At 38.2% G+C, this 16,014-nt stretch overlaps 1 protein-coding gene across 4 annotated transcripts in view; it reads left to right on the top strand.

Annotated features, from left to right (window-relative positions):
- TENM2 (teneurin transmembrane protein 2) overlaps positions 1 to 16,014 on the top strand; it is a 1,665,603-nt gene that overhangs the window by 1,438,668 nt on the left and 210,921 nt on the right. For all 4 annotated transcript variants that reach the window (XM_051794292.1, XM_051794291.1, XM_051794294.1 and 1 more), the window contains one exon: positions 3,507 to 3,716. In XM_051794292.1, coding sequence (XP_051650252.1) covers positions 3,507 to 3,716 — 210 coding nt within the window. The remainder of the gene's footprint in view (positions 1 to 3,506; positions 3,717 to 16,014) is intronic.

Genomic DNA, 16,014 nt, shown 5'->3' with positions numbered 1-16,014 from the left:
ATATACAATATGAACATGCATATGAACAGATATTGGAAGAACTAATACATTTTCCTATTGAAAATGTAATACATCAGCTTTATGTCTGACTTCCCTTTCTAGCATTTGTATCTGTTCTATCTTTCTTTGAGTATGTTACACAATTACATTATTGCTGTCACTGGAAGTATCCATTACATAGGATTTCTGTCAATGCACAACTAGATAAAAAAATTATTCATAGAAGCTTTAACATATTAATATATGAAGACTAGACACCAATTGTAGGAACTTCTATTGACACTGTGATTTAGATGTTGAAAACAGCAGTGTAACAGAATGGTGATGTTACCAGACATTGCAGAATGTCTCATACACTGTAGGGTATTGCAAATCCCATTGTGAAATGGTGGAAACTAAGAACCATTTCAAGAGATGGGGGGGTTTCACAATCCAACTGCTGAGGGATCTGTTGATACCTGAATGAGTCTGACAAGAAGCTCAGGTTTATAAAACCTGTAAAGCTTAGTCTGTTCTTTTAAATGGTTGGTTGAACTTATTTCACCAAGATATTTGTATTAGACAGTATGAATTTTTCTCATTATTTCTCACTTAAGAGTATATAGTAACAAATAAATTGCATGTAGCATGCTCTTTAAAGCCTAACTGATAACCCACACTTCTCTTTGGTGGTTTCACAACCATTCTCTCAGCTGTGGTACTGCAGATAGTCACCTTTTACATTCATTTCCTAAGGCAACAAAGCTTAATAGTGTCTTTCTGTTCCTCTTCAGTAATTTTTCAACTCAATTCCCACCCAATTTTACAAAGGATTGGGTAAATATTGTAAGATATTCTGAGTGTTTCAGGGGCTGAGGGTGGAGAGAGAAGACACTTTATACTGGAGCCCCACAACAGTAGAGGGAATGGCTGTAGTGGGAGTCTAATGTTCAGTAGATGCCAAAAATCAACTTGATAGAAAGATCAGGAATGCCCCAACCACAAGAAAGGTTTTAATCAAATTTGGCAGCTTATTAGGAAATCTAACCACAGGACAGATTGGCAATAGGTTCTGTGGCTCACAGACATCTATGTTTTTCAATTAACTTGTTCTTGTGGACAGATCTTCCTCAGGAATCAACTTCCCACCAAAATAATGCAGCATTTTAACAACTTCATCCCTTCTGTTTTCTCTAACTACAAACAGAGCTGTAGTAATTAGACATTTTAGCTTTTCTTCAGGGATTTGGGCTGTATTTTTTCACGATGCTAACTATGTGATTAGCTTTCCTGACAAAAGAATTCTTGAGGGTTTTTTTTTCATTTCTCAATGCGCTCTACAAAAAGGTACCTAAATTGCTCTAAAATACTATAGGCAGTTTACACAGAAAGAGAAAATCTTTTCCTTCATCTTATACCCTCACATGTCCAACAGTTTCATAATACAGTAACATATTTCCATGTGATACATGCAGTAAATGCAGATTTAGAATTTATAAAGCTGCTTCTTTCAGCTTCGCAGTGTTGAAGCAGAGCCAGAATATGTGAAAGTTAAATGCACACAGTGGGCACAAGTGTCACATTCCTGTCAGAGGTGTGTCAAACCTCAGCCTCTCTGCTTCTTTCCAGCACAGTGCAAAGAAATAATTAGAAGCTGTGGTTCTGCTCAATCACTTCCCTTGAATGTTTAGGATATTCACTGTAATATTTCATAAGAATAGCATAATCATGAATAATAACAATAGTTATTCCTATCATTAGTATTAGAATTATTGCCTCGCAAATGCAAGCCCACAAGGAAAATATTCAGTGCACATTGAATTTTCTCTGGCAAAAGGAATGGTAGCTGGGAGTTACTATAGAGTAGCTTAAATCCATTTCTGTCATATCATAACTTGGTCATTCAGTCTTATCCATGTATCCAGTGCTAAAAAATATAATAATAAATAATCATAATAGTCACTTGCCTATCACCAGGTATTTATTTTATATCAAGGCTTTTAAAGGGAAGAAGGTAGTTTGTGCTATTTGCTGGCAGCATGCAGTGCAAAGTCAGTGGGTTTCAGTATCTGTAGGTGCCTTTGGTTGGTTGCTGCACGCCAAATATTATTTATATGTGATGGCTGGAATTTTTCACACTCTTCTTCTCGTTTCCCCCCTCCTTTTGAATTCTGTGTGTGACTCTAGAAGTTCACCTAATTACATAAACCTTAGTGTAATTCCTATAAAATGAGGGGTTCTTGATTCAAAAAATGAAGATATAACTAGTGAGAAAGCCAGTGTGTGTTCGCTGCTGTTTCTTTAAGAATGATGGAAGTAAGGACCCACTATTTTATGTAGTTTTGCTGTGTTTTAACATTTGTAGCAGATCTCTGCCTTACAGACTTTGGTAGCATCACAGAGGTTGTATTTTACTATGTGTAAATTATTCATGATCTATTTTTTCAACGTACTAGATAAACTTGCAGAGATCAGAATGCATGTTTCTCTTCTTCCTCTCATCCCTATAACTGGTCATATTCTAACAGGCAATGCAAAAAAACCCCAAACCAGTCTTCATCTGTGTGCCTTTGATGGAATGGATTGGTGTTATGGGAAGTTCACAAAAGCAAAGATACATAAATATGAACATTGCTGTTGTTGTTGACCTGATGCCATTAGTTTAGTTGACCAAAAAACCCATGTTGTTACAGTGGGCCGAGGTATATTGTACCCACCAAGGATTGGGCTGCAGGGTTGGAATTAACCTGGCTGGTGAGCTGGGCAGGAAATTCTGCCCCTCTGTAGGGGGCAGAAAAGCAACAGGAGTGAAAGAACAGCAAAGCTTTGAGTTACCAAGCCAGATTCCAGCTTAGCCCATCTCTAAAGTGGAATAATTGCCTTTCAGTCCTGCTGCTCCTGTCACATCTACCAGTGGGTTTCGGGAAGATCTACAACATCACAGGAAGAACCTTTGCCTTTCTGCAGTTCTTGTTACATGCCTCTGAGAGATTCCTGTGCTTTCCTAGTTGAAAAAAAAAATAAAATCAACCCACCACCATTATTGTAATAGATTTACAGATGTGATGTAATTTCAGGAATTACAGTTCCCCTTCTCAAAAAAGTCCCTATTTCTGTGAATTTTTTTCTGGTAAAATATGTAGCTGCTGCACTTGAATTTTGCAGGACGTGAGAGTGCAGTGAGGGGGCTTTTCAGTGTCTGCTGGCCGAGTGTGGCAGTGCCCATGTGGAGCAGGACAGGACCCTTCTGTCCAGGGGTGGGCAGTGGCACTAACCAGCGTTTGGTCACCTGAGGAGCTACAAGCTGGTGCTGCAGGGGGAATTTTTGGAATGAGTTCACAACATATCTGCTTACAGTGCCTTGAATGTGATACAAAGGGACAAGCTGGTACCAGTGGAGAGACTTGAGGGGCTCTGCACAGCAGTGCTGGGATGGAACAACGGGCAGTTACTGTGCAATTACTCAGCTGTTGGATTTTTTCATTACATTCATTGCTGATCTTTGATCCCTCTGTCCTCTTTCCCAGGTCGTCCCATTCCACCTACATCCTCGTCCAGCCTTCTCCCATCTGCTCAGCTGCCCAGTTCTCATAATCCTCCACCAGTTAGCTGCCAGATGCCATTGCTAGACAGCAACACGTCCCATCAAATCATGGACACCAATCCTGACGAGGAGTTCTCTCCTAACTCATATCTGCTGAGAGCATGTTCGGGCCCACAGCAGGCTTCCAGCAGTGGTAAGAAAATTGCAAACATATGGAGTTTGTTTGTGACATGTTTTGTGCCAGTTTAATGCCTTTTTTTTTTTTTTTTGCTTTAAATTTGCAAATGTGTTCTTGCATCAGCACAAAATCGAGAGCATCTGTGGAAATGGGGCAACAAAATCTTACTGGTTTATTTCATGGAAACTTTTCTGGAAACACAATGCATCATGTATGGTTTGCCTTCGTTTTACTGTAAGGAGATTTTTAGTTTTAGGTATCTTATAAGCAGTGTACAAATGTTATTAAATTCCTGACGTCAGAGGGATTTATTTTTCAAAGTCGGTTTCATGCTCCTTGATATATCTTGTGGGAGAGAGATGTACACACAATGTTCTTTTTTCTGCATGGACTAATCTAATATCTCATTTGGTGATGAGGTTCTGTATCTAAAAATGCATGTTGCTTCTGCCAGTCTATGTCTGTTCGTGTTTCCAAATCTGTCTGGTTCTGGACTTACAATGTCACATTTAACTAAGATCTGCTATTTTTCAGCAAATGAATTCTTGTCTTTCAGGACACTGTTTCAAAACATTTGCAGCTCTATCAGTCATGGAATCTGTAGTGCTTAGGGTTTTCCTTAGTTTTCTTTCTGTACTTTTTTTTTTCTTTTAATTTTTATTTTCAATTTTAACTTTTATTATCAGGTGCTGACTTTTCATTTTGACAGCCAAAAACTGAGGAATGAAGATGCAATCCCTTTTTAGAAATAAAGGCAAAACAAAGGAAGGCTATTATGGCACCTTATATTTCCTTTTTCTTTTTTTTTTTTTTTAACATAGATAAATGTTGTACAGTTCCTGTCTATTTAACTAAGTTTCTATCTTAGATGCAGTTTCTGATCTGCCTAAGGGGTCTCTTTCCTGTAACAATACACCTCTGAACAGTGCTGGGGATACTTGTGGTGTGGAACTGTTGGCTTTTGTGGGTGCTCCCAGCACAGCCTTGTAACAGGGCTGTGTGATGGGAGGATGAGACAGTGAGCAGTGGAAAGATAAGATTCAGAGGGGATATAAGGTAAAACTTTTTCCCTAAGCATTGGATTAGAACAGGTGGCCCAGGGAGCCTGTGCAGTCTCTGTCCTTGGAGGTTTTCAAGAACAGGTTGGCTAAAATCCTGAGCTTGCTCTGACCTCAGAGCTGCCCTTGCTTGGCAGGAGACTGGACTAGGGACCTACTGGGAGTTCCTTCCATCCTGAATTATCCCTTAACCCCGCTGAGATATGTTAAAATATAATTGCACAAAGAAGTAATGATTCAGAGATTGAGCGTGCTTCTTTTAATAATGCTTGAATTATGAGAATGGTAAAAATGATGCCCATTTTGAGGGGTTTTTAAGAGCTTCAGGGGGATCTGGGGACCTGCAGACCTCAAAATCTGTGATGGGCAACTCAGTAAAAATTATGGAAGTGGGGAGTTGAGAAGTGGGTATGATTTATCTCTGAATCAGTGTGGTTTCATGCCTGAGAACATTCAAGAGCCCTTTGCAGGGGTCATCCCAGTAAGGGGGATCCAGGTGACTGAAGGGTCTCTGTGTTTTCAAAAGTCTCAGAAAAATCTGTCACTAAACATTTTTAAGGAAACTAAAGTAACATAAGGGTAAGAGGGGAGGTAAGTGGTTATTTGAAAGGCAGTAAGCAGAAGTTGGAGCTCCCCAATGAATTTTCATGGGACATAAAAATACTTGGAGAAGGTGGTGAGCTGTGGGGTAAGAAAGGGATGGCAGGGTGGTAAGAATGAGATCAGCCTGTGAGGAATCACAAAAGCACCTGTGAGACCAAGTAACAGGGCAATAAAATGACAGAGGAAATCAGGGCAGAGAAATGTAATGTGATATTCATGGAAAAAGCAGCTCTGGTTCACAGGTTGGTAATGGACCATTACCTGTCTGCAGTGAGGAATTTGGGGGGTGTTTGCTTCCTCTCAGAGCTGGGAACAGCTGAAGAAGGGAATAAAGAACAAAAGAAGGAACATTGTCTAAAGGATGTGGTGGATCAAACATTTTATGAGGGTTTTAAGGGGAATGGGAAAACTAAATGGGAGAGGGATGAAAGAAGTAGAAGCAAATCAAGGTCAGGGAATATGAACTAAAAAAGAGACTTGGAGGATACTTGAGCAGTTGGTACTTGGTATTTGCAGCCCCTTCTGGGACTGAGGGAACCAGCAGGGCTTTTCTTAGGAAGCCAAATGAGGGAAATTGCAGTAAAACAACACCTGAAAATTTGATGGAAGAGCTCTTTATGTTTCATTTTAAATAATAATCACTGTTTCTTTATACCCTTAAAAGCTTTGTGTTTGACAATTGTTTCTGTGGGCTGACCCAAGGAGCCTTTTTGGCATGCTCTAAGCTTTGATTTGTTCATTCTGTATTTTAGCAGTTTTCCCCAACATAGCCCATTTACTTCTTTAATAAACAGTCGTATAATATATAATGACTTTTAATTTTCAGAGTATAAGAAACAGGTGTCTGGTTTAGTTTTTTTTTTTTTAAATTTCAGACCATAGACACATACATCAGTATTTGATCAGCACTGTGTGTCCAATAGCATGAGCTCTTCTGGACTTAATGCATCCTCTGCAAACTAATAGGCATTTTCTAGTGTTTGGTTTGGGGGTTTTTTTGTTTGTTTTTGCTTTTGGTTTTTTTGTTTGTTTGTTTTCTGTAGCTCTCACAATGTTTCCCTTACAGAGTTTATAAGGAAATACCACAGCTAATGATATTTACAATAAATCTTACCATTTTTTGAGTCTCATCATTATCCCTGAAAGATTTTTAGAGCAGCTTTTATCATCTACACGATAGGGAAAGATATATCATGCTCTGGTTGTAGGTTTGGGTTTTTTTTCCTTTTTTTTTAATTTTTTTTTTCAATATCTATATTAGTTCCTATGGAAACTTAGCAACATAGATGCAGACATCTGGCAGATAGTAAATAAATGTAAATATTTTGTTTGGATTTGGGGTTGGGTTAAAAAAGAAGATTTATAGATACTTAGATTTAAGGCTTAGATCCCAGATAGTCTTTGAATCATTGATAAATATTTGCCAGCGTTTTCTAGGTTCTTCTTTAAACATTTCTATGAGAGTCTTTAAAGTACATGCTGAATATGAAATATTTGCTGAAGTCTTGTACTAATTGCTTTGTAGAAGTGTCCTCTTGTTTGTCTGATTGTATACTTACACTTGCCTCAACCTCTACAATTATAGGTTAGCTCCTCAACAGGTTTAAGGTGAATCTTTTTGGTTATGAGGTGATGCTCATCCACGTGTACTGCCCTATGCCCTTCACAATAACCATTCTTAATATATGTGGAAAAATCATTTGCCTAAAAAAAATTACCTAATCAAATCTTCTATCAAATGAGCAATCTATTGTTGATGTTAGGAAGGCCTTTAATCTACAATAAATCTTTGTTAGAACTCATCAGAGCTCCCAGTTTGAGAGAAATGTGATTATAGCACTCTTAAAATGACATTACATCATCGGGGTGATTGGTTTATCATTTGGAGAAGTGGCATCAATCATAACCAGCATAACCACACAGTAAATGAATTCAACCTTTCTACTGCAGAACAATGACACAATAATTGCTCAAAATCAGACTTAAAATGAAATCAGAAAATGCACTTTCTTTAAATATGATGTTAACCTAATGGAATATATTATTAAAAATCATGTTTGAGGAAGTTCTGTGTAATTAAAAATATGTGAAAATGTATTCCTTTTTTTCTCTCATTAGAACCTGATTTCAGTTGCAGAATCATTTTCTATGCAACAAGATATTATGCTGGTTTTAATTGAACTCCCATCACTTACATTGCTTGTATTTCTTAATATAATATGCAGCACAATTATATGTGATGAAGGACAAGAGGTTTTTGAAATCTGGTGCACCTGCTGATAGTATTTTGAAAAACACAAATATTATAGAAGGAAATGAGACCTTTTATCCTTGAAAAGATAGTGGATTTTTTTTTCCCTTTTGAAAGAAGGTCAGTTCCTGTCACACCATTTTCTAGGATGGTCTCTTACAGCTAAAGTAGGAATAGGTTTGTTTCTTCTTCCTGTCTGTGTTGTATATATGTTCTTTCTGGTAACATAAGGTGACTCAGTATGTTGGAATGACATTTTAATGCCTTCACTCATAATACAATGTAACAAGTTGATTTTCAACTTTATATAGAAAAAAAAGGGTTTTTGTTGTCTGCACCTTTGCTTTTATTATATAGGATTAATTGCTACTAAACCAAAGTTTGGACTCTCAACACAATCTTTCATATCTATCTTTCATATAGTGGGTCTATAATTGGGCACATTCATCAGCTTCAACTGTTCTTAACAATGAGAAAGTAACAGTAGAAGCAGAATGATTTTTGGAGTATTTGGATTTTGGGAAAAAATCACCCTAAACTGTGGTTTAGATGTTGCCATGATTCCCAAGAAGTTGAAGTTTAACTGGAAGGGGGACTGTGGCCACTTTTTCAGTGTTAACATGTCTTTTTGGCTCAGAGACAACGATACAAAGCATTTGGCTCAATGGAACAGTATTTGCCCACAGAGTAGTTTGGACACTGCTTAAAAGACAATTTGCTTTGATTTTTTTCACAAGTAATTGTTGGCAGCAAGGAGAGAGAAGCAGGTTGGCTTGAATGAGATAATTGTTGTTCTTTAATGTTGTCCAAGAGTTAGAGTTGAACTAAAGAATATGACTCCTTATGTTTATGACCCTATTATGTGGTAACATTATGTAAAATATCAATATTAATTATATTCAGTATAAATATCTTAAAGGATATCCTATGTTCAACAGTTACAACCTGTCTGTAGAATCTCATTATTGTTAATGTGTAATTTCCACCACCTTCATGCAGTTTAATCCAGTTTGTTAAAATCTTCTTTTCTGAAAGAAGCCAGGACTTTCATTAATGCACTGTAACTGGAGGTCTTATTTGAGATCCTCTGTTGAGAGTACTTGGAAGTGTTTGTTTTATAACCCTCTACAATCTGGCATCAAATAAAGAAGTAGTTCCAGTTTCTAGTCTATAATGCAAACCCATACAGCAGATATTCATCTTTAAGAAATAAATGAATCCGACAGAAAAATAACTACATCTCTTTCAGGTGATTAAGTATCACCCCCAGCTCAGTGGAGACCACAGTTTCTGTATCTATCAGCTTACAGGACAGAAAATAAAGTAGCAGCAACAAAAATATAGCTCTTTTTTTGTTGTTCTTTTTGGCTTTTTAATCCTCATGAAGGATCGACTTTGGTTTACATAAGACTAAACAAAAGAGTTTGGATATATTAGTAGGTAGCACTTTGCTCTTTTTGACAGAAAGACATAGGTTTAAACTGTAGGTAAGGCACTTGGAGTGCACAGCTGTCCCAGGGTGATACCCAGTTGCTGGAGGAACTGTTCTGTGATTAACCAGGCACAAAACACTGACAGGGATCTCATGGAGTTCAGCACAGGGAAATGCAGAGGTTATTCCTGGGGAGGAATAACCCCCCTACCAGGACCTGCTGGGACTGACCAGCAGCTCTGCCCTGGGGGGTCCTGGAGAGCAGGGGGTTGAGCAGGAGCCAGCAATGTGCTCTGGGGCCAAGCACTGACACTGGTCATGGGCTGGGATCCTTCTCTGCTCTGTGAGACCCTTTTGGAGTGCTGGGTTTTGGGCTCCCCAGGACAAGAGGGGCATGAGCTCCCTGGAGCATGTCCAGGAAAGACCACTGAGGTGCTCAAGGGATTGGAGCATCTGATACATCAGGAGAGGCTGAGAGCTGGGACTGTCCAGCCTGGAGAAGAAAAGGCTCAGGGCGATCTTATCACAGTGGGGAAGAGTAGCAACAAGGGAGATAAGGAATTAAAATCTCCCTCTCCTTGTCAGTGTGACAAGTGGAGCTGTGAGAAGGGCTGTTGTTTTACTTTAGTGCTTGTTGTTGGTTGTGGTGTTTGTTTACCTTTGGTTTTGTTTAGTTTGGTCTCTGTGCATCACTTCTGAGATGATGCACAGAGGAACAGCAATCAGAAAGAAAATTTTGGCCTTCTCCACTGTCACTTTTTTGTCCTAACTGCTGTATAAGTTTAAGATTTCAGCAGCGTCTTTCTGTAACGTCTTTCAGAAGATTTCATTGTAGAATTTGTTAAGTTATGCTTAGACCAGCAACAGTAAAAGTCAGTTAAGTTTCCAGGTTTGAGGTTTTTTTAAATTATTTCAAATACTTTCCTATATATGCCTCAAAAAGGCAGCTGTGTATAAGATTCTGTTTAGGAATAGTACTTCCTATTCAATATACTCACAAGGAAATGCCATAAGGAACTTTCTTCTGGTGACATTTTACAGCAATGCAAAAAAGGATTGTAAATTGAGCGTTTTAATTTCTATTTCTAAATTAAGAGTAAATGATGTATGCTTGTTTCTGGGTCAATTGTTGTTACCATTATTGAGCATTTCAGTGCTATGGCCTTTTTCCTACCTTGGCCCCCATGGCTGTTGGGCACTGCCCTGGAAGGAGCAGAAAGCAACACTAATTTGGAGATTCTGTCTTTAACACTTAATGTAGCTCAAGAGCATAAACCACCCTATATTCCTTACTCTTCTCTTCAGCAGATGAGAATCCAATGAAGATACAGACACTAAAGCCTGTTGGTTTCTGGTGTTTATGCTGTCAAGCCTGGCCAAGATTTGAGGTTTTAAGCAATAGTGTCTCTTACACATGTTGTTTAAACAGTGCAACTATGTAGAAGCAAAGTCTTTTAAGAGGTTTTTTTCTTTCCAAAGTTGTTTCTAACGCTTAAATTCTCTAAATCCTTAATGACCAGTCACATTCTCATTCTGTTGCATCTCTTGAGCACTGAGTCTAATTTTAGAACTTGAACTGGAATTGGAAATGGAGGGAACAGCATGAACTGTTTTCCCATTGAAACCAAAGGGTGTACTTTTTCTTAAGTATCAGCTCCATGTTGCTGCAACTATTACTGATATTATTGCTGCTGCTAATCTGTGTACCCTGTGGATGATGCCAGCAGATGTCTGAATTTCAGCCAGAAGACATGATTCCAGATATTAAGATATTGCAGAAACATTATATTTATTAATTTATGAATTTATAATTGTAGCAAACAAATCTCAAACAGAAGGTTCTGTGGCAATAAAAATGATAGTGCATTACAAGAAGCTATAGAATGGAAAACACTCTAATTCTGTTGTTTATGTATTTGTCTTTTTCTTAAGCTCACCATGGTTTTGAGAGCTGGAAAGGTTTTTCTGAGCTGCTTTTACATCATTTTAGTTTAAGGCTTGTAAATGTGTCAAACTGGAAGCCTCTGTAGCAATAAAAGTCCCACAGCAATGCAGCTGCAGCACTAACTTTCGAAGATTCTCTTTCTCCAGTATATTGCTCTGTTTTCTGATCTCTACCATGATGGTTGGGACACAACTTGGTGACTGTGGCCAGTCAGGCCTTGTTTTTTCTCATTGCCAATATTCATTCTGTCTCCTGGCAGCTGCTTAGAGATCACCAATAACAGTGAAACTTTTGAAAACTTTTGAAGCTTTCGAAACTTAAAGACTAGATACTTTTGCTCTGTGTCATTGTACCAAGAAAATGGGTGCCTAGACTTGGTACCACACTTGAAAACTGGAAGGCACTGAGGATATTACAATTATAAGCAGAAAAAACTCAGTGGTTTTTTCTTTTTCCTTCATATGCTGAGTTCAGACATTTGTGTGTTTTAACTCTGTGTGTAGAAAACTGTTCTTGCTAATGCTCTCTGCTGTAAGTCTTGCTGTGTGGGAAGAATTTTTCAGGCTTTGTGATAATTTTGTCTTTTGATCCAGAGTTCTTAATCTTCTGAACTGCATCTCCTTTTCACTGGCAATGGCACAGTCCTAACAAGTTCCATGGTGGATAGTGCTGCTGTTTATATGGAAAGGCAACATTTAGAAAACATTTCATGTTTTTAGCTGTTACCAACACAATTTGGTAGCTGATTGAAAGTGAAGAGTCGAGCATATGCAAGCTGTTTGCGCTTCAGGGGCTACAAAGTAGAGAACCTAAAATTTAGGGTAAAATTTTTTTAAAGAATTTTTTGCAATATTTGTGCACAGAAGGTTCTGTGGGTGGCTTGGTTGGCTGGTTTTGTAATAACAGAAAGTTATTAACTTCATTCTTTCTCCCTATAAATCCAAATAAGTGCCGTTACAAACACTTGAAGGCAAGGAGACACTTTTCATCTGAGTCAATAACTTGTCTTATGGATTTCCTGATTTTGATAAGCTTTATTTAAATGATAAATTGTGCAGTTATCTAGTGCTTAATTATTACTCCTAGTTATAAAATTACATTAATAGATTTACAGTTTTATTTACCCGTTTCTAATATGCTTATAAATATTAGCATTTTATCAGGCAAACCCGTAAATATGTCACCTATTTATCACATTAACATCTCTAGAAACTTCGTTTGTCTTCATATAAAGCAAGATGAAATCAATAGAAATTAGGACTTCTTTTCCTTCAGAAGATATTCAATCTTATTCTAAGAACTGCAGGAGGTGGAGACCTCACCACATCACTGTAAAAACTGCTCAGTGGTTATTAATTATTCTCCCTGTTATTTTTTTCCCAGTATTCATGCCTGACTCTCTGCCTGACAGTTCTCCCATGCATGTCTTCTACATCCCTTCAACATAAACAGAAAGAGATCTGGACTCTGTCACTTCACTCTGAATATTTTTCCCTTTCTCTTTACCTGCTGCAACCCTGTTGCCCTCTGGGATCAGGTAGTTTAAAAAGGGTTTGCACATACAGCTTTATTGATGAAACCCTCCACTGAAAACAGGGCTCATCCAAGCAAAATATCCTCTCCTGTTACTCCCTACCCAGTTCCTCAAATGTATTAAGCCATACTGTAAAGAGGACTCCTTTGCCTGCATCACTGCATCTTCTGCTGCCTTTTGCTGCTGAATGCTGTTGTAGAGCAGGATTTTCTCTTTATAAGTCTCAACTTGAGCAACCTTGTGCAGCCACTGCTACAGTAGGAATTTAACAAAAGCCTGTGGTTCCTGCACTAAACAGCTCCTTTATCTGATGCAGGATTACACACATGCCCTGGGGAAGGGAGCAGGATGGAGGTGCACAGCCACAGGGTTGATGCTGGGAGACTGAGCACATGTTGAGAGGGGCTGCATTCAGAGCTGAGCATGAGGTTTCTTTGGGGCTCTCTGTGCTGATGCTCTGGGCTTGCACCATGTCTGCCCTCATATGGCCAGTGCACTCTAAAAAGTCAGGAACTGAAGTGCAAGTCTTGAAATGGCCAGTTCCTGTGTTCTTTGTGATTCCCATGATGTCTGAAATCATCACTTACTAAAACCAAAGATGAGGGGTTATATCTTTTTCTCATGTAAGCTAATCAACCAAACAATATTGCCTTATTTATTACATTACAATTATGTCTAATTTATTTTTCTGCCAGATTCTTACACAGAAAAGCTGAGGACTTTGTTTATATATGTTAATTACTGCCCTGAGTAAATGCTTACTTTTTCAGATCACTTGATATCAAAGCACGGAGGAAATCCTGCTCCATGTGGTCAGCTCCCCAAATGATTCCACAGCTCAGTCTGTGACATCCACACGTGAATGAAATTTTGTCTCTTGCTCTGTTCTGTTCTGAGTTCTGTGTTTTCTTCCAGTCTGCAGCAACGTTGCACTTGCTCCCAGTTCCCAAGGTTGCTTTTATTGCAGTGACCTTTTCCATCCACCTAGGATGCTATTTGTCATTCCACTCTCCTTCGATCCCTGCCTCGCCCCACCAAGGTATTGCCTCACATGCTGCTGCTGTACAATAGTTCCTCTCTCTTTTAATGAATTTTTGCTGGGCTGGAACAGTGGGATTTTTCAGTAACTGAGCTTTTCTCTACTTTTATTCAGGTTAGATCTAGTGATTTGTGAAATAAATAAATACATACCTACGAGCAGAACCATAACAGCATCTTTTGTGATTGTAGTGGTAACTGATACTCACCTTGCATATTTTGGATCTGAAAAAAACCTAGTAAATCAAAAGGAAGGAAAATTGGCAATTTGGTATGGAATTGGTGCTGTTTTGAGAAGACTCCTTGTCCCTCGTGCTATACTAATTTAGGAGCAATACCTAGAACACTAGAAAATTAATAACTTTTTATAAATTACTAAAAAGCAATATGTGGCTATAGAAACCTATATATACCATATCCCTAAAAGTTAGGAGCTCTTTAATCTGCTGACAGATCTTTCAAAAATCTGCAAAAGAGGGACTGGCTCGCTGTGAACTACCATGTCCCAGAAATTCCATTCATAATAACAGAAAGTTCAGTATTATCTCATTACTCCCTAAGAAAAAACATTTATGACCTTGTTATTTTGAAAGGGCCTTCCTTCTTGGTCTTCAGTCTTCAGACCTGGAGGACTGTTGTTAGTATGGAGTAAAATGGGAAGTCCCAACTCCAAATCCACACGATCTGAGAAGAACTCAGAACTCTGGACTTTAATATTGCATACTGAATGAATTAAATCTGTAATGTATATGCCATGGTAATTATTTTTGGGTTTACAAATAACATATTCTACTGGAATCAGCAGGAATTTTGTACACTAAACGCCAGGCTAAGTCCTCAGTTATGTAATGAGGTGTGAAACATTCTGCCTAAAAAAACAGTGTTTAAGCCTGTTGGTTATTACTTGTTCTCACAAACAGGTGGATAATTGTTTTACTTGGCACAAACCTGTCAATTATAGGGATTAGCAAACACAAAAAGGTGTCAAATCTTTGTTAGTTTGTGAGCTTTAGGTTTCTGAAAACATAATTTACAGAAGTGAAGAGAAGGGAGTTTGGGGAGTTTGAGCTCAAGTAGTAAATGATGGCTTGGAGTTATTCTATCAAGTGCTGGGACTGGGCATGTAAATGCTTAGTGACCCTGCAATGCAGGTTTCATCATCTCCTGGCACTATGTTTTTCAGTGTAGCTGAAAAACTTGCTTCAAAACCAAAAGGGAGTAATGTGAAAGCCAAAGAAATAAAAAGGTAAAACTTAAGAGGGATGAAACAAGAAATCTGGACTTTTTAAATTAGCATATTTGGTTAGGAAGAGCAATATGAAGCACTTCAATGTAAAGGAAAATGTGGGTTGGGTTTTTTCCCCCTATAAATTTCAAACTTTTTGTTTAACTTTTCAGTGTGGGTTAAAAAACAAAAAGTAAAAACAGACTTAAATCCTCAAAATGAGAGGTGAAAAAAATTTGCTTAAAAATCTTCCAGATGAAATGATTCAGCATTTAAAAAATTATTATAGTTCATGCATTTTCCAAGTCTTTTGTCCCTCCCTCCTTTAGCTTTTCTAGCTAAAAATGTAGAAAAAATTCTATTAGATAATCATGAATAGTTTGTCTCCTTGTGATCTGAGGCAGGTATTTGGCAGAAACCAGGTAACGAACAGTTATTAACTGGAAAATCCATGAACTTATTAGACATGATAAGGCCAGTCAGTTATACTTGTGAGTGCTCTATGCAGCTGGAGAAGATGGTGCAGAGAAAATCAGGCTGCCTTGAAGAAAAGGAGGAATTTCTGAGCCTGTGTTTCCAATTTGAGACTGATTTGAAAGCATGATGAGATTATGGAGACTGATGTGTGTAAACAGACTGAGAACTGGTGGTTCTGGGGCTGCAGAAAGAGCAGTGAGGGACTGTACTTATAAAACTAGTCTAAGGAAAAGACTCAAAGAGTCTGGCTAGAAACCAACCTCCTAAATGTACTCTGTCAGCAGCTCAAGGCCAGTCCCTCTCACAGGTAGCCCAGCTGTTCTTCCAAATGATTTACAGAAAAAAGGTATATAATACAAATCACTGGCAGTTGTCATCCAGAAGTACATAAATGGCCACAAAACTTATTTCTTCCCTTGCTCTCCAACTACAGGCCAGTTCTAAATATTTTTCTTTTTCCTTCTTTTTTTTATTGATGACAGCTGGAAGGATTCCACATTCTTCATTCTTCAACTCCTCTGAGATCATGCCAGAAACACAAATGCATTAGGGAGTCTTGTTTCATTTTCTTTTTTTGGAACAATTTCCATTAATATCCTGCTGTCACAAAGCAACTGGTGCTGTTTCACAGCTCTTTATCATGGCAGTTTTATTCTGGGGAGCTGCAGCAATTGCTTGTTGGGACCAGGAACCCCAACAGCTCAGGTGACCTCTGGTAAAACTCATCAGTCAAGTTTGGTTCAGCTGATG

Source organism: Manacus candei, unplaced genomic scaffold (genome assembly GCF_025592945.1).
Source record: "Manacus candei isolate 608988 ecotype Guabito, Panama unplaced genomic scaffold, ASM2559294v1 h1tg000037l, whole genome shotgun sequence".
In the NCBI taxonomy this organism is placed as follows: domain Eukaryota; kingdom Metazoa; phylum Chordata; class Aves; order Passeriformes; family Pipridae; genus Manacus; species Manacus candei.
This window is presented reverse-complemented; position numbering and strand designations above follow the sequence as displayed.